Below are 25,586 nucleotides of genomic sequence, written 5' to 3'. Positions count from 1 at the left end.
GCATATTTTGTTTTTTTTTGCCGAATAATTTAGTCAAACCCTGCTGCATAATTTGGTCCTCCTTTGCCACATCATTCCAGTGGCCCTAGGTTACACCCACACTCACCTACTCACATCCCCTCAAGTTCTCTCTCTCACTTACAGGTGACCAGAATACTTGTAGCAGCAGTGGGTGAGGGCTTGTATGGATTTGACTTTACAGAAGTTTGCATGTTAGAGTCAGAAAACACACCTATTAGCACAGAGAGTTAAACTTGAGAGGCCAATATTATGAAGGCAGGTAACTTTTTGAAAGCTGGTCTGGTCCACTCACTAGGGCAGAACTTTCTATGTAGATGGAAAGGCCAAATGCAATGTGCGCTGAGATAGCCATATTAATAAAGGGTTCGACTCACAAAGTTGTTTGGCCCTTAAATGGAATTTAGGTGAGCACAAAACTGAGGTGAGGTGAGATATTTCACTTGCAAATGTTACCCACCCAGTAAACACACACATTTATTCTGGTAAAAATCCACGAAATATGGCCTTCCTAGGTGGGCAAGTCATGGGTACAGCGCTGTTCTATTCTCTGTCATCTAAACTGCAACAACAGTGCAGCGTTATTTCTTGGTTTGGCTTTAGGCAAGACCTTTTAAGTTTACTAAAATTATATACATACCTATATAATATATCTACATATAGGGGTTTTTGGCCAGCCATCTTCATCCATTGGTCTGTTGTTCCTTCCACCCAGCCTATAGCATGGGGCAAACAGTCAGCCCACATCAGCCATTGGCTAACTTCAATGTGAGTGTGGACATTCTGCCCTTTCACAAGGTGCACCTCCGCACACAATGTAGTTCGCTTCAGTGCCGCGGCCACTATGACTATGTGTACCACTGGAGACCAGAAAATATTTTTGCTTTGAGACAATGTTTTTTTCCTAAAAAGGGCTCGGTTTTACAAAAACTATGAAAAAACAAGCATTGGCAAAGTTTAAAAGTGTAACAGCTGCTGTCAGTCCTGTGGCGCTGCCATTTTTTAATCATTGCTATATTTTGTTACTATGGTCCACATTTACAAATTTTCAGAACCGTTCAGATGTGCACTGGAAAGAGGCGTGAGCGACACACAGTGGTGGAAGCCTAAAGTCCACAGTGATGTGGCACATTTTGGGATCTATCCAAAAGCTTGGGCCCTTGGGCTGTGGGCTGTTCAGCTCAGTTTATTTAGATTTTTAATATATGGATTATTTGCACAGGCTCAGCTAACTCTTGTTAAATACAGGCTCCCCAGTCTAATCAGCACCTTTCTGCCTCTGGTCCTCCCTCTCGATAACTGCTCCTGCCTGCGAGAAGTGACTGAGAAGTGTGCCACCTCCACACTCAACATGCCAAGAAAAGGTAAAACTATACATTTATCATGTCTTTTCTGCTTTTTCCTTGTTTTTTCATGAACAGCAAATTCAAGTTCAATTTGTGTTGCTACAGCTTCGTTTTACTATCCACTGGGTACACGAAAGCCACCCCAAACCCTGCCTATTAAATATCAGTTTCCACAGTTTTTGCATTTTTCAACCCCTTTTCCTAAACCTACCAGAAAAAGTTTACAAGAATTGTTGAAATCTGACATTTTTTCTCTTGCTTTTCTGCAGGGAAGTTAGTGCAAAAGTCGGTATTTTTGTTTTTGCCAAACTACTTGATTTCTAGTGAGAGATGTTTAGTGCACTCAAAAGGTGCAAGCCACTGACACCCACAAATCAGACTACTAGTGGTGAGTCCACTCCCCATCTTCAGGAGCAACCACAGGCGAGAGTCAGACTCCAGCTGTGTGGTCAAACCAAGAGAGTCCTTTAATCGAAAAAAATATCAAATAATGCCAAGGCAGTTACATGCATGAGATATGAAGGCATCACACAAAAATTGCACCGCATGTGGTAATTTTAAAATATTGCAAGATAGATACGTACAGCAGTGATTCAGTGGCGGTAAAACAGCTCCAGATTCAAGATCCAAATTGTCCACCTCAAAGCTGCCAAGTTTTCAGTTTACATATGTGTGACATTTCAGGACCTTATGGGTGACACTGAGTGACACATTATAGCCAGTAGGACACATCAGTAAAGTAATTACATAAAATATCTGAAATTACCACTTCTACGGAATGTAATGTCAAATGTTCTTATTTCTGGAGGCAGTGGTGAACCCGGATGACAATCCGCCAGTGGTATTTCCTACTCCATGCCATTCCTATGTTGAAGGAAACTCTACTGGTGAATTTTCTTCAAGAGTTTGCACTTCTTCAAGACATCAGAGGAGTCTCCAGGACCACCCACCTCTAAATCAGGCTGGACTGCAAGGGAACTGAGATACTTCCGCATACTCAATAGACACACTTTCTTTGCTTTTACAGGCTAAGGGCCCGATTCACAAAGGTAAACTTAGACCAAAAGTCCAAGTTTACACCAAATGTCTAAGGGCCAGATTAACAACGCCATATCGTGACTGGAGCATCTCTTTTTGTGACGCTGCCGTGGCACTGTTACAAGGTGCCACATTTACAAGGTGTTGCTAAACGATTTTTGGTGGCTTAACCAAATGCCACCTTGTAAATGTGGGCCCCTCTGATGTAGTTTTCTGCAGCAAAGGGGTGTGTAATGGGTGTTGCAGTGGGCGTTCCACCGCAGCACCCACTGCTTTCGAAGCTGCCACAGATTTACAAGAAGGTGTAAATAGGTGGCAGCGCCAAAATCTAATGCCACCCCAGGTGTGGTGTTAGCATGAAACAACGAGGAGGAATACTTTTATTCCTCCTCGTTTTTGCTTTTTCTATGTGTGCTGCGTTCTGTAGCACACATAGAAAGAGCAAAAGGCCATGAATGATTGTTTATGTGCAGGAAGGTGTCCTTTCCTGCACATAAACAATCATTCAAAAATGGCGATTTGGTACTTTTATGTGTGCAGCACACATAGAAGTGCCAAATCGACATTATAGATTGTATATGTGCAGGAAGGAACACCTTCCTACACATAAACAATCAATCATCTCAATGCAGACACCCTTGCACTATAGTGCAAGGGTGCCTGCATTGGTGTTGGCAGATACATTTAGTGCGGGCGCAGGGGTGCACCATATTCCAGTAAATACAGTGCATCCCTGCGTATCTAAAGTGGCGCAGCACTGCAAATTATGGTGCAGTACCACGCTGCAGCATTTTTTTGTAAATCTGGCCCTAAATTTAGCCCTAAAGTCTAACTTTACTCTACTTCTCACTACAGCCTTCTTTCTGCCATTTATTCTTCTCGATTTGTGCCTCCCTTCTCCTCATTTTGCTTTCCATCCCATTTCATTTTTTCTTTCTCACCCTTTCCAAATCTTTATGTCTCCCTCTTTTCTCATCCCACCTTTTTTTCTCTTTTTGATCCCTCTCTTGGGTCTTCCCTTAATTCCTTCAATCTTACTCCGTCTCTCTGCTTCTCTAATTTTCCTTTCCTGTGTATCTTTTCTCTTATTTTCTTTCTACTTCCTCTCCCTTCCTCTCGTCATCTTTTTTATTCTGCCTCCCCCTTTTCCATTACTTTTGTCCTTCCAAGATATCCCTCAACCTTCTACTTTTGTCTCCCATCACTCCCCTCTTTTAGTTCCTGAACAGACTAATAACTCATGCTCTCTAAGACGAAACCTTAATATACCAGGAGTCATAAGTATCCTGATAATTAAGCCTGTGATTAGAGGCAAACGTGGACCTAAGGGCCTGATTTAGATATTTGTGGATGACAGCGGTGATGGATATCCCGTCTGCTGAAGCTCAAATCCCATTCTATCCTGTGGAATTTAGATTTCAGGGGACGGGATATCCATCACCGTTGTGACAGAGTAACTCATCTGCACATATCTAATTCAGACCGTAAATATTGGACAAGGTAAAGTGCTATGTGATCCTGGACTGGCTGACAGTGTTAGGACATTAACATTCACATTTCCTAGTTAGGTACCCATTTAGTGCTCCCATACCATGTTGGTTTGCACAATATCATTCTTATTATTCAACAAACCCCATTTTGAGGCTTTCAGGTACCCGAACAAACAATATTTAGACATAAAGGAATCATCCCCAAAAAAGGTTGATTGAAAGAGCATGGGTAGATGTGGCCACCATGAAAAGCCAAGCTATGATATAAAGTGCATTAGGAATCTTTTCACTCCACATCATGTAATCTGTCTTGACCTTTGACCATGGATGCCATCCATCCAGTAGCCAGTTCAATGCTCACAGAACGAGATCCCTACCTGCTGCCCACCATAGGATCTTCAAAAACAAAACTGAACTCCCTTGCTTTTCTTTGAAGTGTGTATGTGACCTTGTAAACTGCAACACTGAGCTCCATTGGTCTCAAGGTCACACCTGAGGCCCTGCCTTTGTACAGCCTGAACGTCGCAGTGCTGTTCAGAGAACTCCCTCTTTCTCTCTGTCATAGACAACTGGATAATGCCAGTGCCATGCAGTTCCTGCCTTTCTGGACAGGAAAGGGAACAGAATGTCCATGACTTCTTCCTTCGAAACCCTGTGTGGCCCAATCACTGCCCAGAGGGGCCAGGATACCTGGAAAGGGTTGTGAACTTAACTTGGGGTCTGATTTCGATATTGGTGAAGGGGTTATTCCATAACAACGGAGATGGATATTGTGTCTGCAGAAATCTAAATCCCATTATATCCAATGGGATTTAGATTTTGGCGGATGGGATATCTGTCACTGTTGTGACGGAGTACCCCTCCGCCAATATCTAAATCAGGCGCTTTGTCTCTTGCAAGAAGAGGGCCGTGGCTGTTGAGTGCTGTGTCCCTAGCACCCAGAGTCGCCTCTCCTTGTCCCTGGGCCCAGCTCACACTCTGACTGCCTGGGGCACACAGCATATCAGTCAGACCCAGCACTGGCTGTACTCTTGTCTGTTAGCACAGCACCTCAAGCAATGCACAGAGGAGTTAGAGAAGGGCAACATTGCATTTTAGTGCAGTGATGGAGGGAGAGGTACTAAAATGTGTTAGACTAACCTCTGATGCGTGGTACTTGGCACCTGACAATCAGTGCAGACTGAAACTTTCCTATTTACATTCCCCGCAGGAGCAGGCACATAATGACAACAATTTACCTCTCCAACCCAAAGGGTCAGTAGCAAATATCACCATCAACATTTATATAAGCTTCATAATTTAAATAGTCAAGTGATGGAATAAATTAAATAGTATTAACACTGAAAAGCACACATCACCAGGGAACCACATAATACATCATCCCTACCAAGACACCGGAGGCCTGTCCTGCCACCGAGAAAAGCCCCACCAATAACAAACCCTAAGCTACTTATGGGTAGGGGCACAAAGGTCAATGGCCACCAGCAGGTCAGTCCCCCTTCAAGCCATCCCCATGCCCAGAAATGCATTAGCCCATCAAGAGAAAAAACGATGAAAGTAGGAAAATGTCTTGAGTAGCCCTGTTACCTTCTCAGAAAATTACCACCACAGGGTGAAAGGTTACTAGTGAACTCGCTCTCCCCCTACCAAGCCTGTACTTCCAATGAGGCAGCATCAATGACTGTTTGAATGCATAACCCACGGCCTTTGTCAGAGAGGTGCACCTCATCTCTGGCAAACCAATCCACACTCCTGAGCTGGAGTAAGTTATGCCTGATGGTGCTCAAGGATGAGCCGGAAAATAGCTTCAGCACTAAGTAATTTAGTTTTTTTTAACCAATTAATTCATAGCTCTGAGGCAAAAGTTATTCAGTCCTACTGACCAAGGTATGATAAGGCTGAAAAAAGCAAATCCCAGCCTCCTTGCCTCCTTAAGGGAGATGTTTTATGATCCCCCACATTTATGACTAAACTATCTGTAGATGGGATTGCCCCAGAGTTCAAGGCTCTTGAAGGTGCCAGAAAGGTGTTCCAGCCACAATCCCCCAATACCCAACCCAGTGGTGTCTCACCTCCACAACCAGCTGAATGACTGAATGTCCATATCATCATTCACAAGCCTTTGATGGGAGACTGGAATGAGAGATGTATGCCAAGACAACATCAGTAACCAATCCACAAGCCCCAAGACACAGAGGCTGGAAGTGGTGCTTCAGTGTATACAGGTTTATGTGCCAGGAGGAGTGGGAGGGATTGCCACCTCAAGCTGAGCATCAGTGGACATAGCACTCAAAGCAAGAAGACATCTGCCTTCTGAGCCCTTTCATAGCCTCTGGCAACACACCCAGGGCTGCCACGGTAGATGGTGCACCAACTCAGAAACAGTGGGATAGCAGGTACACCAAATCTACACCCACTGAGGACAGTTCCTGCTTACATACCCAAATACAATAAAAATGCATCAAAGGCATGCCATCCTTACACACCTACATTCTGTAGTCTACAACCTAAGCATTCCTCAATCCAGGCCACTTGACAATAGGGAGAGGCCGGTGCTGCAGTGAGACATAACAAAACAACCCCTCTCTCACCTTTGATCTCCTGATTCTCACTTTCAGGGGGTCAGCAGAAAGTATTATGTCAGAGATTCGGACACCAGAGGACTGATTAGAGTAGGAGGAAGCGAACAATTCAGATATCTTGAAGGTTCCGAAAAAGGCAACCGATTAAGCAAGCCCTGAAGCGTAAGGTCTCATATTAGGAGAAACATGTCCTTGGTAAAATATTCATGATACCTGAGAACCTGGACTCATCAATTGGCCTCATATTATCCTGCATAGCAGGGACAGTGTTCTCCCATCTTTATAGGGCTGTCTCAACCCGAAAATCCTTTGTTGGGTCTTTTCAGCTCCTAAGCCCTGCAAAGAAGGAAATTGCAGTCAAACTGCTTTCTAAAAACCATCACAGATGTGCCACATTCTCCCTGCTTCACCATGAACTTTACTACATAAGCCCTGCAAAGAAAGCAATTGCAGTCAACTGCTTTCTGATAAGCATCATGGATGTGTCACGTTCTCTCTGCTTCACCATGAACTTTAGGACCCAACACTACATTAAAATGTTCATCCGCTACACTATACTGAACTGTTCCCCTCACTGCTTGCGTCAAATGTCTCATCTTATGCCTTCATTGCTACTTTATACGCATGATTTATCCTCTGGGTGATGGAACCTGACATCAGTTCTGGGACAGTGGGCCACCAAGCTTCCGCAAGTCCTCAGGAAATGCTGTCATTACTTTGCCCACACCTAGTTGCTGTGCTCTGAACTCTGCCAACTTGAAACGAGACAGAGGATCAGCCACCATGTTTTTCACACCCGGCATATGCTTAGCAATAAAATATATATTTAAGGCAAGGCAACTACAGATCAAGACTTCGAGTATTTTCAAGACAAAAGGGCCCTTTGCACTCTGGTTATTATTGGCTGCCACTCTGGACATGCTGTGTGACCAACCTGCTCTCTTTTTGTTGGCTAAAAGACATTCCAAATTTGCAGCACCACCACAACTGGAAAAAGCTCCAGGAATGTAATTTTTCTAGTGAGACCAGATGCTACCCATTCTGCAGTCCAGTGATGCATGCAGCACCTGTTGCCAACTAGGACACCACAGACCACTCTCCACACTGCATCCATGTAAACACCCAGTTCTGTGCTGGATTGTGCTGCTCAATGTGAAATGACCGTACTGTTAAAATAGTGAGGTCTTCTCTGACCCACCCCACCATAGCCTTGTGAGATCGTGCAACACTTTGGGCCTCACTTACTTAAAAGTGGTGCACTTCAGAAATGCAGGAATGCGCCATTTTTAAAACAACATGGCGCACCCCTATGTTTTCCCCAGCACTGACACTAATATTAGCGGCCTAGCACCAATGTGGGTACCCTTTCACCATAGTGCAAGGGTGCCTGCTTTGCAGGGAGTGATTGTTGATGTGCGGGAGAGGACACCTTTCTGTGCATAAACAATAATTCATGGCATTTTGCTCGTTATATATGTGCTGCAGAATGCAGCACACATGCAAAAAGCAAAATCAAGGAGGGATAAAAGTATTTCTCTTCGTAGCGCCATGCTAACACCACCCTTGGGGTGGCGTTAGTTTTTGGCGCTGCCTCAGGTTTATGAATATTGGTAAATCTGGGGCAGCGTCAAAATTCAATGGGTGTTGTGGTGGAGCGCCCCCAGAAACACCCATTGCACGCCCCCCTGCTGCAGAAAACTGCATCAAGGGGGCCTATAGTTACAAGGTGGCGTTCAGCCACGCAAAGTGGCTTAACGCCACCATGTAAATATGGCAAATGGCACAGCGCCACAGGAGCGTCACTAAAAGTGACGCTGTGGTGGCGCTTAGGCCTCGTAAATGAAGCCCTTTGTTTCTTAGTGTCCTGGGGTGCTACATTGAAGCACAAGGGCCTGAACTAGCAGGCGGCCCCTCTTTGACACTCTCTTGTTTTGCCAGCAGGCGTTGTTTTTGTCCCTTCCATTTCTGTTTACAGAAAAGAGTTGAGGATGAAACACCCATCTTGAATTCCGCATGCCACATATTTATCTGTCTGTGATCCCAAGTAACATCTGGCCTGATTGCCTTCATCTGTCTGAAATTTATGTTGTAATGAAGCTGTACTGTCCATGGAAATCCAGACACTGCGCTGTGGATCAAAGACATATCAGGTCTGCTGCAGATCAAGAGAACCTAGTAATCCAATGCCTCAGAGACCACTCGACCTACAGCTTCTTAGGAGTGTGTTCACCCTCTTTCCCCAATTTCCCCTCCCGGGAACCATCCCCATATTCATCAACTAGCAAAACCTTCATGTACCTTCGGCCTGATCGCCGAAAGGGTGATCGCAGGAGCACGCCCGAAGCCGATGCTTGAGCTGCCGGAGCAGGGGACTCTGAACTTGGAGAGCTAATAACTGGGACATCTGGCTGTGACTGGGACGGTACCTTAGCCACCTGAGAGGGCTCCTGAGAGAAGGTTTGTGGGGCACCTGTAGCTGGGTTATCACCCTGAGGTTTGGCAAGGTCACTGTGTGACTGATCGATATGTCCAGGCTCTCAGATGTCGTGAGTATATTGCCAAAGACATGCTTCCCCCAATATGAGACCTTGCTCTGCAGGGTTGCATCACTGCTTGCCTTTTTCAGCACCTTCAGGATCTCTGATTTGTTTGCCTCCTCCCACTTCGATCAGTCCTTGGGTGTCAGCATCTATGACATAATTCTTTCAATTGATGACCCTGAAAGTGAGCGTAAGGACATCGAAAGTGATTGGGTATATCTCACTGCAGCGCTGGGCACTCCCTATTGTCCAGTGGCCCAGATTAAGGAATGCGCATTAGGAATGAGCATTACAATCTCTAGGTGCCTAAAGATGGCATGCCTTTGGCACATTTTCAGTTTACCTGTGTATGTAAGGGGAAATTCTCCTCTCTGGGGGGCTTATTTACAAGGCCGCTCTCCCGCTGGTGCGTCACTTTTTTTGACACAGCGGTGGCGCATAGTGCAGATCCATATCTAAAAGGCCAAAAAATGGCCCTGCATGGCTTTACATGGCCTTGTAGATATGGTGTAAGGCAACGCACCAGAAGTCGCATTGGGGAGGTGTGGTATGGGCGTTGATGTGGGTGTTCCCACTCAACACCCATGGTTTTTGACACTGCCCCAGATTTACAACATAATGTAAATCTGGGCAGCACTAAAAGCATACGCATCCCCAGATCAGGCGTAACAAGCAGAAATGTTTAGATTTCTCCTCCTTTTTTCCTCTTTCCACATGTGCTGCATTCTGCAGCACACATAGAATGAAGAAAACACCTCATGTAATTGTTTTTGTGCAGAAAGGTGCCCCTTCCTGCACAAAAACAATCCCGCTCACAAAGCAGACACCCTTGCACCTTGGTTGCGCCTGCGTCGGCGCTCGGCTACAATTTCTGTGCGGGTGCTGGCTGAAGGGGCAGGAATGCACCATATCTTGTAAATACGGTGCGTTCCTGACCTTTTCATTTGGATTAGGCAGTGAAAATAAAAGGCTTGCGGAGCTGCCCTGCGCCAAATGTTTGTAAATAAGGTCCTGGATGCACTTGATATAATTCTAACTTCGCTAGGAGCCGGAAGGGAATCGCTGTAGTCTGCTGGTACTTTTCTGCGTCTTTCGGGAAGATTCTTAAGTGACTGCTGCTCCTGTTCTGGGCCTCCAGACTCCTTCTTTAAAGCTCAATCCATACCCTGGGTCTTCACCACTTTCCAGAGCCCCTTGAAGGAGCAGAGTTTGGCTACAATACCAGCCCACCAATAGCATTGCGACACTCACCAGGTGTCGTGCTATGAAAATAAGGGACAGGAATTTAAAAAAAAATTCCCACTGCTGGTTGCTATCTCTTTTACATCCTTCCCTGCACACCAGAGGACTCAGGTTGACAACAATAGCAAAAACCTACTAATCTCTCATAAGGTGAAAACAGGCACATGACCATGAAGACTCCAATACTCAAACCCTTAACCTCGAAACCTTAACCTCTAAGTGCATGCTACCATCTTTAGGTGTACCTGGATAGCAGTCCCCTCATCACCCATCCCTTCAGAGGGCTCTAGTGCTCTTCAGTCTGGTTTACTTGCTGCCCCTTTACCTTACCTTACATGTTTTCTTGCCCTCGAGCACCAGTATAGGACTGGCTTATAACCTAATTAAATGCAAGGAACTCAGTGCTTATTAGAAAAACTAAAATGATAAAAGCTGTAAGCATTAGCCCCGGAAAGGCTACGGTCAGCTAGATGCTTAGTGCTTAATTTGAGCCGGTGGTAGCTGGTGATTTTTTTTTCACATCATTCATTTGGCCAGTGCAAGAGAAGCAATAACACGTAGATCCGTAAGAGTCAGGAAGAGAAAGAAGGGCAAAACCATCACAAACGGAAAAAGCAGGAGCCTGGGAGAGTGAGAAAAGGGTCCAGGAAGTGTCTGGAATGAGTTAAAGACTACCCGCCGTTGTATTTGGCACGCTGATGTTTAATTACACTGACCGTCAGCTTCTGAGCAGACCTTCAGCACCGGAACTCTTTCTTTCACAAAATAAGCACTGGGTGTATTACCATAGACACCAGGGATTCTAGAACTCTGAATACAGAGAGTAGCACACCCCACACAAGCACAAAGGATCCCTCTTTACAAAACATATTTGGCCAACCGCATTCAGCACATAACTCATTGCAGTCTGAAACTGATTGCTGCACCCCCATTCCCAACTAGGATGTCCATTGGGTGGGAAAGAGGCTGACCAGGGCTGCCCATACGAGCACAGTACAAAAAAATGCATTGCTTCTGTTTGCCTCCAATCTAACATTCTCTGCAATTTAATAGTGTGCACTTCACATTCTCTAGCCCCCTCGGCTGACTTTTGGTGGTGCTGTAACATCTAGCACAGTGCCCCTCCAGTCCAGGTTTTCTCCTTTGAATTCTGGGACTTGTAGTCCTGTTCTATAATGGAATAAATAGACCTACAAGTCCCCTGCCAAGGTAGCACCTTCACTCTGTCGAGGATGTTCCCATGTCCACACTCCCCTAATCCTGCTAGATTTGCCACACAGAACCAACTGACAAAACCAATGTCAAGAGACTAATGGGTAGCCTATGAATAGGTTGTGGGATTGTGGGTCACAGATGAGTAGAGGCATCTTTGTTACTCTATCTTCTGCACAATATTTATTATACAGAGCCAGGGTCCCTGGGTTTATCACTCTATTATGTTGCATTTTATTACACATTGTGTTTTGTGTGATTTGTATTTTATATTTTAGTCCAATTAAAGATACCCTCCCTTGAACGTCAATTACCAAGCATTTTTACTGACTCTGTCAGCACCAGAAGAGGGCAGCTGAATATACCGATTTTCTCTCTTAAATGTTACCTAATTCTAACTCTCCTTTCTAATTAGTTTGAAGTTTATTAGTCATGTTCTAATTTAAAATCAACATGCATTGATACCTACCTGTAAGATCCTACACTACATTTTGCCAGAACATCCAGGAGAGTATTTTTTTTAACCTATTACTGTGGTTTAAGAGCTGTTTAGTGAGTGCTTTTTAACATTGTCCTTCCCCCCAATGGACCAGGTGGTTCCGTCACACTAATTGTGGCATAGTTTGCAACACTAGCTTGTGTAGAGTTTAATCTGCTAATCATCACAAATTTAATTGCTGCCACCCACTCAATCAATCTAAACAGACCAGCATTTATGTTTCGTTTTGCAAAGTCAGTTCTGCATTTGCTATACAAGCATGATATTTTTTGTCCTACTCACAGACCTCAAACCAGATATTTTGTTTTTAACTGAAAATTGGTCTACTGTCCATACAGACCCCTTCAATTACAAATTGATTCCTGGTAGCTTTAAAACGCTGCTTAAAAATTGTGGGCCTCATTTCCAAGACCTTAGCACCACCGCTGTGTCATTTTTCTTTGACGCAATGTGGCGCAAGCAGTGCTTTACACTGCTCCACATTTACAAACTGAATCATTGGGCCCAATGCATCAGTTTGTAAAGCCTTGTGTCACATATATCTGCGCCAGGTATAATGTATGCAAGGTAGGCGTTCCCACTGAAAAAAGTCACGCATATCTGACGCAGTGAAATTTATAACATTTCACTGTGTCATTCTGCAACTTTCTTGCACCAGAATATTACCGCCTGCTCAGCATAAAACTGCTGACTGCTCCGGTGTAAAATTGATGCAGGGCTTTTCTCAATAGGAGGCTTCCTTGCATTGCTGGAGTAGCATCATTTTTTTACGCTAGTCCAGCAATGCGTGAGTTTAACACCAGAGATGCGTCAGAATTTCTGTGAAAACATCTCCAAAGAATGCAATCCTTTAAAGGGCAACCTCTTAGAACCTATTTTTACAAATTAAACTCAGCAAAGTAAAACTGCTTGTACGGACAGATGGCTTTTTAACAGTATTCAGTCTAATCCTCTCTAAGGAATTCTCAGGGACTTTCACTGAGTCAGCATCTTAAACTCATCCTAATTTCTTGTTATGCTACAAAATAGTCTAGTTCCTGTTTCCCCTGGATGCCTGCCGAGCTCTTTACATAAACCTAGAAAAAATCTTTGGTTCACTCCAAAATTAACCAAATTGAAGCTTGAACCTCAGCAACAAAAAGACACTGGAAGAAAATCTTACAAGGCTAAAAATTGTATTATATATCTACTAAAAGCAAGTCTGAAAGAAGTCAAACTTATATTATGACACGAGGTCTGTGGTCCCCTAATACTATGGGGGTCATTCTGACTCCCGCCGGCCGCGGTAACCGCGGTGCACATTCTGGCTTTCCCGCTGGGCCGGCGGGCGACCGCCAGGAGGCCGCCCGCCGGCCCAGCGGGAAAGCGCCTTCAACGATGAAGCCGGCTCCGAATGGAGCCGGCGGAGTCGAAGGCGTGCGACGGGTGCAGTGGCACCCGTCGCGATTTTCAGTGTCTGCTTTGCAGACACTGAAAATCTTTGTGGGGCCCTGTTAGGGGGCCCCTGCAGTGCCCATGCCAGTGGCATGGGCACTGCAGGGGCCCTCAGGGGCCCCACGACACCCGTTCCCGCCAGCCTCTTCCTGGCGGTTTAAACCGCCAGGAACAGGCTGGCGGTAAGGGAGTCGGAATCCCCATGGCGGCGCTGCTTGCAGCGCCGCCATGGAGAATTCTTTTGGCCAGGGGAAAACCGGCGGGAAACCGCCGGTTTCCCTTTTCTGACCGCGGCGTTCCCGCCGCGGTCAGAATTGGCCTGGAAGTACCGCCAGCCTGTTGGCGGTGCTTCCGCGGCACTCTGCCCTGGCGGTTATCAACCGCCAGGGTCAGAATGACCGCCTATGTCTTCTAAAACGTCATCCACACTTTACATGGAATTAGTCTCCATTTGTTTCGAACAAAACATCTAATACCAGGCACACCATCATGTCTAATTGTAGTCCAAAACCTGTTTTTGACATCCCGATTAATACACATTCCCCACTTGTCTTATTTAGACTTCTTTTGACCTTGTCACCACGGTCACCCTGACCAATCTTTCTAGTTCCCAACTCGCCTTAGATCCTGCAAATTAGCTTCAGCACCTCAGTTTTCTTTTGGTTGATGAATTAGCAATGTTTTTTTAATATTTAATTTACCTCAGGAATCTCTCTCCCAAATGATTGCAAAAGTTCTACTGTCAAGCTTCTTCTAAAGAAATGTAGCTTGGATGCTTCTGACTTAAGACATTTCAGGTCCATTTCTCTTCTCACTTGCTGGTCCAGACTACTGGAGAAGGTAGTCTTTCAACATCTCCAAAACTACACAGAATCATGCGGGCTATTACAACCTTTCAGGTGGGCTTTCGTATTGGTAGAAGGTCAGAATTTGTGGTGCTTTCTATGGTTGATGACCTGCAAAGAATAGTGGACAGTCGAGAGCCCGAGGCCCTGGCCCTTTAGGATGTTTCTGCAGCCTTTGATTGTGTGTGTGTGTGTTTGTGTGTGTGCGTGTACGTGTGTGTGTGCGTATGTGTGTGTGTGTGTGTTTGTGTGTGTGCGTGTACGTGTGTGCGTGTGTGTGTGTGTGTGTGTGTGTGTGTGAGCCTGAGGATTCCCACCACTTAAAAACTAAGTAATGCACAGTCAGCTGGCTACATCAATCCCTCTTGAGCCATGCTGCTCTGGTGGGACTCTGTCTTTTAAATGGATGTTGTCCAATGAGCCCCTCTCCTGCTGTCTTCACCAAAGTGCTTTGAGTCCTCTGACAAGGGAATAGTTATGATGGTAGCAGAGCTCCAAATGGGCAGATACTGTCTGGTACTGAGTACCCGCACTTCTTTAATTTAAAAGTGAGAGAACCTGCACATCTCAACAATGTTGCAACACATTCAATGGAGAGATTACCAGCACTTTTCAAAATAGTGGGTACCTGCACTTCTATATTTCCGTTTAGAGCACTACATGGGAAAATGCGTGTGAGCCTGGAGGTTGCACAGCTTTAGATTTTATCAAAATTCAATCAACTGGCTTAAGCAATTCTTTGTGAGTCGCACCACTTTAGAAAGTGTCTACCTTTTAAGCGGAGGGTGTCCAGTGATTGAGCGACTTTCTCTCAGCAGCATTGCAACCTCCTTTCATCTTCACCACTTCACTCCTGAGAGTTCACGGAGACCGATTTGGAGATGGGACATTATCTACCTACACTGTCTTACAATATTGGACAGTTAGTCACAGCCAGTGAAGAGAATCTAGGTCTGCTATGTGTCACTGGACCCAAATGTGCTGTTACATGCACTCTCCTTAAGGGTAACACATGATAGATTTGGCAGAACACAGATCATATTGATGGGCCAAACGCTGTGTGAGCTTTGTTCATTTTTGATGTTAACCCGAAGCTCCCATAGTGCTGGGGCAGTTAGGAGTGAAGGGTCAGAATGGAATAGGGTTAGAAAATATGAACAGTAGAACTTCTTGCTAAAGTCAACAGGAAAAGTATTAGTTTTAGATCTAGTTGGTCATCCCATCGTTGGGACACTAGTGCAAAAAGTAGGCCAACTCCAAAGGGCGCTTTTCAGAAATGAAGAACCTTAGGAAGATGAAAATAGCATAGAGAGTGACCGGGACATATCTGGAGGTCCGAGGGGCCAGAAAGTCAAGTGCTGAATTAAAAAGACAGTAAATACTCACAGTACAGATAGATGAGGAGCCAGTGGAGCTGGCCTAGAAGATGTTAATCTCTTGCAAAGCCATGAGCTGAAGTAACTTGTTTGTTTACTTGGGCTTTATTGAAATTGTAGGAAATTAATGAATGTTTTCCTTATGCCAGTATATTGCAATACTTACAGTTGTTATTGCTTGCTCTCATTCTTTCCCACTGGGGAGGGGCAGAGAGCCTAGTAGGCACCAGAGAAGAATGGGTGACCCATCCAGGCATCGGACCATCCTCCCAGCATCAAATCAAGTTATTTTCTCCGAATCTGCCCCTGAGCAGGGAAGAAAGTACAATAAATACCAGGTAAAAAGGTCAAAGAAAGATGGGGTGGGGTCTATCTACTCAGTATTGACGTGTGCCTCCACCCCAGAGCGGGGCCTACAGTCTTTCTGCCCCCAGTGGAGGGATGATTGGGAGGTTTATTCTCCATTTACACCTCTAGTGGTGGGTGGGGGGGCAGAAAGCCCTGTGGACACCAGGGAAAGACATAAAAAAAATGATGGAGGTGAGAGATCCCCCAGGCACTGTCCGTGTCCCTCCCCAGAAAAGATCCAATAGGTTTCTGCCTTCACATCCCTAATTTACACCATAGGGAGGCAGCAGAAGGCACACTAGACATGAGGCAAAAAAGGGTAGAAATAAAATAGGGTAGGGGTGGCACTCCGAGTCATCGAGCCATGACCCCAGAGCAGGCCCAGAAGTCTTTCTGCCCGCCTTAGGCGAAATTGGAGGATTTGCCTTCAAGTCTGTCCCTGGTGGGAGCAGAGAGCCCATTGGATGCCAAGGATATTGGTGGGGTTTAGCCATTCCTGGCATCAGGTCGCACCCTCACCCCGAAAGCCCCAACAATATTTCCACCACCCTGGGGTCTACAGTACCCCCATCCCCTTTGTTAAGCAAGAGACAATTTTTATTCTTTCTGGTAAGTTTTGATATATGGGTGGCAGAGAGAGGGGCAAACCCAATTTTCTCTCACTTGCCATGGTGAATGGCTGCACTATTTCAGCTCTGCATCAGCCAGCAACCAAGGAACTGTACTAAACCCAGACAACCTCAAGAGTCCAGGGTGGGGTGATTTGTGTAGATCCCACTACGTTTTCTTACCTAGAACACCCTGCAAACCTCATACTTTGGCTAAAATTACTAATTTTCATCACAATTCTGTGAGAGAACATTCCAGAATCTGCAGCAATCCACAAAACCCCTAAAATCGAGGGTTTCCACATTCCTCACATCTAACCTGTACCAACTTGTGTGGTTGTGTGGCTTGGCAGTGTTTAGTGGGAGAAGTGTGGGAACACAGAATAGTGAACCAATTGTTATTATCAGTTGAATTGCTCTCCATTTTTGGCTTCCAAATGTAAGCCAGTGTGCAAGAAGCAGCACATTTAGCAAAACGCTCTTTGAAACACATAATACCATCCTAACCTCAGTATCTACTGCATAGGTTTCCTTCTCACCCACTGCATGCATGGCCAGTACACAATAAACAATCTTTATGTGCTGCAGCTCAGTGATTGTCTCACATGTTTTTCAGCAATCAACAAACTGTATATGCCTGCGACCAGAACAGGCTGACAAATGTGAAAGTATATTGCTTTTATTTATCAGAGATTGGGGCCAAACATCACAGCTATTTCTATTTTGTCCATTTTTTTTAATATTGTTTTTATTTTCAACAATTAGTTGCATTGGAAAAATAGTGAACTACCTACACAAAGGACCCCTTGTTGAATTTTCTCTAGTTTTCAGACATGTATATCTTTCAGGGTTGACCCATGACTTTCACACCTGTTTAAATCATGAACTTCAAGTATGTTGAAACCACAAGAAACAGGAAAAGTCAACCGTCACTAAAAGAAGTGCAAAAACTGTGGTTAAAATAATGTTTTCTGACAACTTTGTTTATTCCTGAAAGCTGGGAGGATGGTGATGTCAGCACAACAGACCTTTTGTTGATGGTCTTTTTAGAAAAAATACATATAGTTTCTTGCACAGCACTTAAAAAAACACAACATTTTGCTACATTTAAGTTATTTTCTCAGTTTCTTCTAGGGGACAACCCCTGGGTACTTTTAGGCTCTTCAACATGTGGGAAAGTAAGGATGTAACTTTGGTCTGGATACCTTTTGTGGAAAAAAGTAATGATGGGTTAAGCGTGAAGTATTCCAATTGTCACAAAAGAGCTCAGCCCTGGGAAGGGAAAAATCTCAGCAAATGGGAGGTTGCCAGACATCTCCTGCTAGGTCCAACTTAGTCAAGCGAAACATCAGTATGTTGTCTTCCTCTGCCTTAAATGGCACTGAAATATCAAGCAAAATCAGCAAAATAAAATAGATGTACTCTGCTGTCACAGGGATTTTGTTACCTGCAGCGCTAATGGCTGACTCGCTGTCTTTTATTTCTATTGAGGATGGAAGGCTCTTGAGTGTGGTCTAATAGAGAATGAACTTCTCAGTGTGGACAGAATTGTTTGGTAGATGTTTTGCCAATGGAGGGGAAGAGTGATGGGCCTGTAAGAGGTGGGTGCAGTAAGAGAATTTAAGAGAATTTACTAGACTGGGAGCAGGTGGACATCTAATGTTGTTAAGTACACTGGAGCCACATACCCATTACCACAAACAAAGAATAACTCTAACTACCCAGCAGTTAACAGCTACCAGTAGCAGAAGCCATCCCTCCCATGCAGCTCTCCTCCTATCAAACTCTTCCCAGCAAGTGCCCCTGATCAGTCCTTGGGGGAGGTCTGCCCATACAGCACAAGTCCAAGACCCACCACCCACTTTATCCAAAAAAGATGCACCATACTCCCTCTGACAATCACTGTAGATTGTTCAAGTGGCTAGGGTAGGTAGTGCAGTTCCATATGAAGTGTAAGTTTTGTTTACAAATTTAGTGGGGTTGTTTGAGGGGGTGCAACCCTGATGCCAGGGGTTAGGTTAAATTAGAGATTTTGTGATAGGTAGGCATTGTCGTTGTAACAAAGTTAGAATTCATCTTTGTATGGCCCGAGCTAGGGGAACAGTGGTGTGTGATGGGGTGGGCTCTGGGTTTTATTTTTGTGGGTTAGTCTTGTATGCAGTAAAAAAAAACACTGTTTAATGACATTGTGAAATGGTGCTTTTTATGTGACATGTTTTGTTCTATCCTCCTGTTTTATTCTGTCTGACTTTTTTTATTTTTTTTTAATAACTGGTCATTGAATTTTCTTTGGCGTTCATTGATGATTGCCAATCACATTTGTTGATTTGTGGGATGTTATATTGGGCCTTGGAGTTGTTTGGTATTAATTCCTCTTCTGGACTTGGCTACAGTGCATCTTGAAATTACTGTTTGCGATTTTTCCACACAATCCTTTCTGCATTCCATACAGATTTACCACACAATAAATCCATGTGAGAAAACCAAATACAAAAAAGGTGTTACCGCACAAAAAGAAAAGAACCCAGTAAGACTTGCAAAAAAATGTTTTTGAAAAGCTAGTCATTGGGATGTCAGTGTGAATAATAAATATATTTGATAAGTGGATGCCTTCTGGTCTTGCCACTAGATCTGATGAATGTCAATGCCATCATAAGCTTCTGATGTAAATGAGGCTGCTTTTGACTTATCAATGAGTCAATCATTCATGAAATGCTGATGTTCATAGTCCAAACTCATACTTCCTCCTAGAACTAATGAAGCATCTGTCACTCCTGTATGAAGTTTTATATCTATTAATGATCCTAGATGGACCTAGATTTAAGGTTTGTCTTTTCTCTTGCTCTCTAGAAACAGTTCTGTTCTCTATTGATGGAGGCAACAACTGCAGGATTGGCTTGCCTCCGTCAGCTTTGGATGACGCGTACAACAGAAGATCCCTGTCCTTGGGGAACCTGCCAAACGCCAGTCATGTCTTTTTCAATCCAAAAGGAGACATGTTTGTTGTGCGTGGGGGGGATCTCTACAAAGGACCAACCCCTTCCTCACCCTGGAAAGATTGGTTTGCAAGTGCAAAACGTATAGGAAGAGCTGACTGGAACAAGTACAAGTTGCTTTACTTCAGTAATTCTGGTAAGTTATTTGCTGTCACCAAGGAAGGTGAATGGTACAGAGGCCCAGAACCAATCAATGAGGAAGTGCCCTGGCTCTACAAGCAAGCTTCTAAAATAGGTGGCAGCGATTGGCAACACTTTGATGCTTTGTTTTTTGACTTTGAAAATATAATGCATGGTGTTATTCAAGGAAACTTGGTGAAAGGCCACCCTTTCTCCACAACAGATGGAGCCTGGTATGCCAAGAGCAAACAAATTGGAGAACATATTTGGGGTACACTAGCCTACTTCATCAATTTCAGCCACGACGGTAAACTGTGGTGTGTCTCTAGCCAGGATGGAGCTATCTACACAGCATCACCGCCCACCCACAGAGGGGATAATTGGTTGGCAAGAGCCAGGAAAGTTGGCTCGGGCTACACTATGTACAAGTGCCTGGCATTCACCCATGATAAGACCATCAAGAAGATAAAGAGCTTCGATTTCCTGGTTGACATTGGCAAAGTTCTTTCCATGGAACCCTACTTTGTGGCTGAGAAGGTCTATGACAACAAGGACAGCTCCACTCCTTTGCACTCCACATTTGAGTAAGTATCTCACTATATCTGTCAATATCAGTGACAATAAACACACAATCCATCTGCAAATGATCACTACTTTCTTCTGCAGTATCTCCAAAGTCATCACCCACCAGCTCTCCCCACAAGCGGCAGAAAGATCGCTCACGCTGTTCCTTATGGCTGACTCACAACCTTCTGTGGTCCTTCACACTCACAAGTCTCAGGTCTAAAACCTGTGCTCAATAGGAATTTTTCTTTGCACCCACAACCTTCACCTTTCAATTCCTTCATTATTAAGTACAACCGTGGGAGGCTATACTAAGGGATTTTAACATTATAGAAATTATTCATTATATGTTAAACAATTTACCCTTAAACTTCCTAGCTGTCTGAATTAATAATTTGCATATGTCTAGAAGATGACCTGCTCCTCTTGGGTAAATCCATAAGGAAAGTTCATATCCTTGCCATAAACCCCGCTCACACTTGTTCTTAATTGTAGGCATCCTACACCAAATAAGTTAACATCATTACCATTTTCAAACCCCTCTACTCTACACCACTCTAATGTTTTGTATTGTTGTTTTGCTTGAACTTTCTTTGCCCACCCCCTTTCCCCATTTCTTTTCATAAGGTGCATGGCACCTCATACATATGCAGAGCTTGACCAAGTTTGATAAATAATACATCTGAAGTTCTACGGGGCAGTATACAGTAGGTTGAAATGATGTCAGTGTCACTGGAAAAGAACACCTGAGAAATCTTTAAAGAGGGGCATCTGTTTGCATGGAAATATTCTAGGTCTCTGAGTACACTGCCTGCAGATACTATTCTGTGCAGGAAATGGTATGTGCTGAATTGATTAAGTATGATCCTATTTCCAGCATCACAAAAATGTCTTTGAAAAGTGATTTCAGGCAAAGTGGGCAAGGGTCTAAGCCAGTGGTTCCCAACCTTTCCAGTCCTGAGGACCCCCGCTGAAACACTACTAGAAGCCAGGGATCCCCAAGCAATAGCGATTGCTATTGAAGGTGTTCCTTCCTGACCCAAAAACAATCTCCCCCTCAATGCAGCCACCCTTGCACCACGGTGCAATCGTTGCAGCGTTGGCGTGCGGCAGCATATGTAGCACAGGCGTAGGGGGAAACGCAGGGGTGCGCTGTATTCTAGTAAATATAGCGCATCCCTACATTTTGAAAATGATGGTCCGCGATGCTGCCAAATTTGGCACAGTGACGCGCCCTCATCATTTCCTCTTTAATCTGGCCCTCAGTGTGCCTCGTGGGCTGTCCAAAGGGCACTAGAATGCATGAGTAATGCAATTTGGTGCAGTGATGCGGACACCAGCGAAAAAATGGTTTAGTCTGACCACTAACGATGGATCAAACAAACCAATGTGACACGTCGGATGTAGGTTTCCTAGGGCATCATTTTTTGTGTAACTTTAAGCTGAGAAATTGCTTATTAACAATAGCGTTTCAATCATGTCCAACGAGAAACCCAGCCTTTGAGCTTCCTTATTCCATTGAATTACATAAGTAGATTTTGCATGCATAGAGAAATGTTCCTTCCACTAGATTTGTTCCTCTCGAACTCGGATTCGGACTCTTTAGAACATACTTGAAAGGGGCCTTCTGACATTTGCTCTCAATGAAAGAGTAGCCAATGTCCAATTCCACCACCACTGTAGGAAAGCTTACTGGCAAGTTAAGAAGCGATTTCCAGATTTCCCTCTCACAGACACTTCCACACTCCGTTGACCTGTCCAAACCCCACTTCGACGTTCCATAAGTGATTTGACTTCCGACTTTTGCCTGGAAAACTAAAGTTGGAAAACCCTTAACTATGTGTGAACACCATCCTGAAGTTGGCATCTGCTGCAGCATCTGATTTGCCTATGAAAATTTGTTTGTGGATATTCCATTTTAACATTCTCTCAATTTCTACCCCTAGGTATTTCAAAAATACCACTTCTTCCAGCCTTTCATGATTTACAAAAAGGAGAAAGCTTGTTTCAAATTTGCTCTTCAAGGTCATCATCTTGGTTTTCTCAGTGCTAATTACCAGGTTGTTTGTTTTACAGCAAGTTGCCATAGCTGAAAGCTGGGCTGCAGGCCTTCAGGGTTTTCTATTAAGATGGAGTCATGGCATGAAGAAGGGCTGGGATTCTGAAGCCATTTATTGACGGAATGTCGCCTGATGGTTTTCAGACTTCTTGAAGCAAGTTGTTTATGTACAGGGAGAATAGGAGTGGCATCAAGACACAGGCCAATTTAACCCCTCTTCTGGTATATAGGGACAGATTTAAGAGCCCCTTGAGCCATTTTATCACCACATTAGCATCATTTTTTGACACGAGTGAGGCGATATTATGGCAAAATCGCCGCACCAGATTTACAAAGCGGCGCAATGCATGCATTGCTCCACTTCGCAACCTCTTGTGCCACATTATGCCTGCACCAGGCATAATGTATGCAGGGGGCGTTCCTCTGTCAGGGGGGGCTGAAAAAATGGCACAAAGAAATCTAAAACATTTATTTTCGTCATTTTTTTGGCATTTTTATTGGCTGCTTAGAGCAGGCGTTAAAAGGAGGGACACCAGGGGTTACAATGGGCCCCTATGTACTGTTCAGGGTTAGCACCGAAATGTCTGCCCTAACCCTGAACAGTACATCAATAGCGTCAAACATTCTGACGCTATTGCCCCCTACCCTGCGCCATGGTATTTTAAATACGGCGCACAAATGGTGGCGGTAGGGGGGCACTAAGAAGCGCAAGGAAGGTGACCCTGCACTGGGTGCAGTGACACTTTTTTAAAATCTGCCCCATAGTTTTTTGCTAATGTGCCCTTTTGGATTAAGTCTCGCCTTACAGGAGGTTCCTGTATTCAGCCTTTGAATTAAGTACAGAAGGCGGGGCCCTATACCCATCATGCTCAGTTTTTCCCAATGACGGTTTCTTGAGACTTGGCCAAAAGCTGATGAAAAGTCCAGAAACGCCACGTACAGGGGCATTGTTATTGCCTTATTAGACTTGCAAATTGTCTGATCCATCATGGATATTCCTCTGAAGCTACTTGCATAGGGGAAAGGATGTTTTAATCAATGACCCACTCATCCAGGACTGCCAATGTCAATTTCAAAAAGATTTTACAGTCTATGGGGTTATTACAACTTTGGAGGAGGTGTTAATCCGTCCCAAAAGTGACGGTAAAGTGACGGATATACCACCAGCCGTATTACGAGTCCATTATATCCTATGGAACTCGTAATACAGCTGGTGGTATATCCGTCACATTTGGGACGGATTAACACCTCCTCCAAAGTTGTAATAACCCCCTATGTGAATTGGACTTATCGGTCTGTACGATTTTGAGTAATGTTTATGTCTTCTTGTACAGGGGCACGCTGATGCTATTTAACCAAGAAGCAGGGCAGCTATAACTCCCTTCTATGGTCTTAAAAATGATAGCAAGTTTTTTGGCCCAACAATCCAAGGAACAACTCTGAGGGTGTCATGTTGGCGTCTGGCACGTGTCCATGGTGAAGACCTTCTATGGTTCCCCTCATTTTGTCTTTCAAACATCTCCTAACAGGTTACAATTTGTTGCTCTGCTTTGGCTCCCTCGTTCATGATGGGGGGGGGGGGCAATGTCTCACAGTCGTGGTTGCCTGTGGAAATGAAACAAAATTGAAATGCATTATCCATGCGGCTTCTGAAATATTTGCCTCCAAAAATGTTTCCTTGCCCTGAGACTTTCCCCGATCTTCCTCCAAAAGGCCTGTTGGGTATTTTCTCACCTGCCACTTTTTCCATTTCTAGACACTTTCTCTTTAAATAATATGCTTTATAGTTTGTTACAAGTTATTTATAGCTTAACCCTGCAGCCCTTATTACCTGTCTAGAGCACTGTTTGTAATTCTAATTTCATCGCTTTACATTCTTCGTCAAAACCATTCCTCTTTCCGAAATTTTTAACAGTGTGAGTTTTTTTAAACGTGCAAGTTATCAGGACAGTCGGGGTTAGTGAAGACGTTCAGTAATTTAGGAAGTCATAATCCCCCATTTCCTGGGTGAATCCTGCAATATTCAAGAAGATAACTGAGCTACTTGTTTCTCATCCGCAGTGATCCAGGGCCCAGTTCATGTGATTTGTGATTAGTCAATCTGTTTGGGCATTGTTTATTTTGCCCAAGGTGTGTGGTGGCGTATGCTCAGCATCCTTTGCCATTTTGTGGCCACCAGCAACGCCCCCATTGGCTGCCGTGCTACTACGAGTATCTTCCAATATGTTTGATGTGTTTTTGAACTTCTCGCGTGATTTGGCCTATTTTGCTTCTCACTGGGGGCAAAGTTGCTCTAGTTGGCAGCAGTAGATCGAGCAAGTGCGTGGTCATGTTCCCCAGCTTGTGTTTGAAGCCAGCACCATTCTGGCAGCTGTAATGCCAACCTGACCATCTACTCAATTAAGGGTCCGATGTACAAAGCAATTTTGTGATGACAAAAGGCAAATTCTAACATTTGCGACCGCAAAATGGCCTTGTACAATGTACCATCCGTATTTTGCAAGTCAGTATCCTGTTACAGACTCGCAAAATAGGGATTGTGACTTGCAATTCGAAAGGGGCATTCCAAGGGTGCCCCTTCCTAATTGCAACTCGCAGTCCTATGTATGACTGTTTTGGGAATGTGGTCGCAAAACAATCACAGTTAACATCAACTTCAAAATGGTTTTAAACCATTCGCAAATGGCAAAGGTGCCCACAGGTCCCTTCCCCTTTGTGAATGGAAGCAACAATGTTTTTTTCAAAGTAGGCAGTGCTCCCATGGACCATTGCCTACTCTGAAAAAAATGAAATGAAAGCTTTTCATTTTTATTTGTGAAATTTCGAAAAGCGGGCTGCGTTAAAAAAAAACTGCTTTATTGAAAAAGCAGTCACAGACATGGCAGTCTGCTGACCCCAGCAGGCCACCATCTCTGTGAGTGCAGCCATTTCCAAATGGGTTGCAAGTTGCAACCTGCTTCATGAATATTAATGAGCCAGGTCCTTGGTGACCTGTTGGACTTTTTTCCTTATGCAGGGTCATCCCCAATCTTTTTGCCTACTTCCTCCTATTTGCTCTGACCTGTTTTTGTTGGCTTTAGAACTCTGAGCACTTTACCACTGCTAACCAGTGCTAAAGTGCACATGCTCTCTGTGTAAATTGTATTGTTGATTGGTTTATCCATGATTAGCATTTTTGATTTGCTGGTAAGTCCCTAGTAAAGTGCACTAGAGGTACCAGGGGCTGTAAATCAAATGGTACTGGTGAGCCTGAAGCACTGGTTGTGCCA

The 25,586-nt window shown here is 44.3% G+C and overlaps 1 protein-coding gene across 1 annotated transcript in view; it reads left to right on the top strand.

The window, feature by feature from the left end:
• The first annotated feature begins 1,257 nt into the window (after positions 1-1,257).
• LOC138251200 (tachylectin-2-like) overlaps positions 1,258-25,586 on the top strand; it is a 38,665-nt gene continuing 14,336 nt past the window's right edge. The window contains exons 1-2 of the mRNA XM_069205631.1: positions 1,258-1,382; positions 19,429-20,278. Coding sequence (XP_069061732.1) covers positions 1,370-1,382; positions 19,429-20,278 — 863 coding nt within the window. The 5' untranslated portion in view covers positions 1,258-1,369. The remainder of the gene's footprint in view (positions 1,383-19,428; positions 20,279-25,586) is intronic.

This window comes from Pleurodeles waltl, chromosome 1_2 (genome assembly GCF_031143425.1).
Source record: "Pleurodeles waltl isolate 20211129_DDA chromosome 1_2, aPleWal1.hap1.20221129, whole genome shotgun sequence".
Taxonomy (NCBI): domain Eukaryota; kingdom Metazoa; phylum Chordata; class Amphibia; order Caudata; family Salamandridae; genus Pleurodeles; species Pleurodeles waltl.
This window is presented reverse-complemented; position numbering and strand designations above follow the sequence as displayed.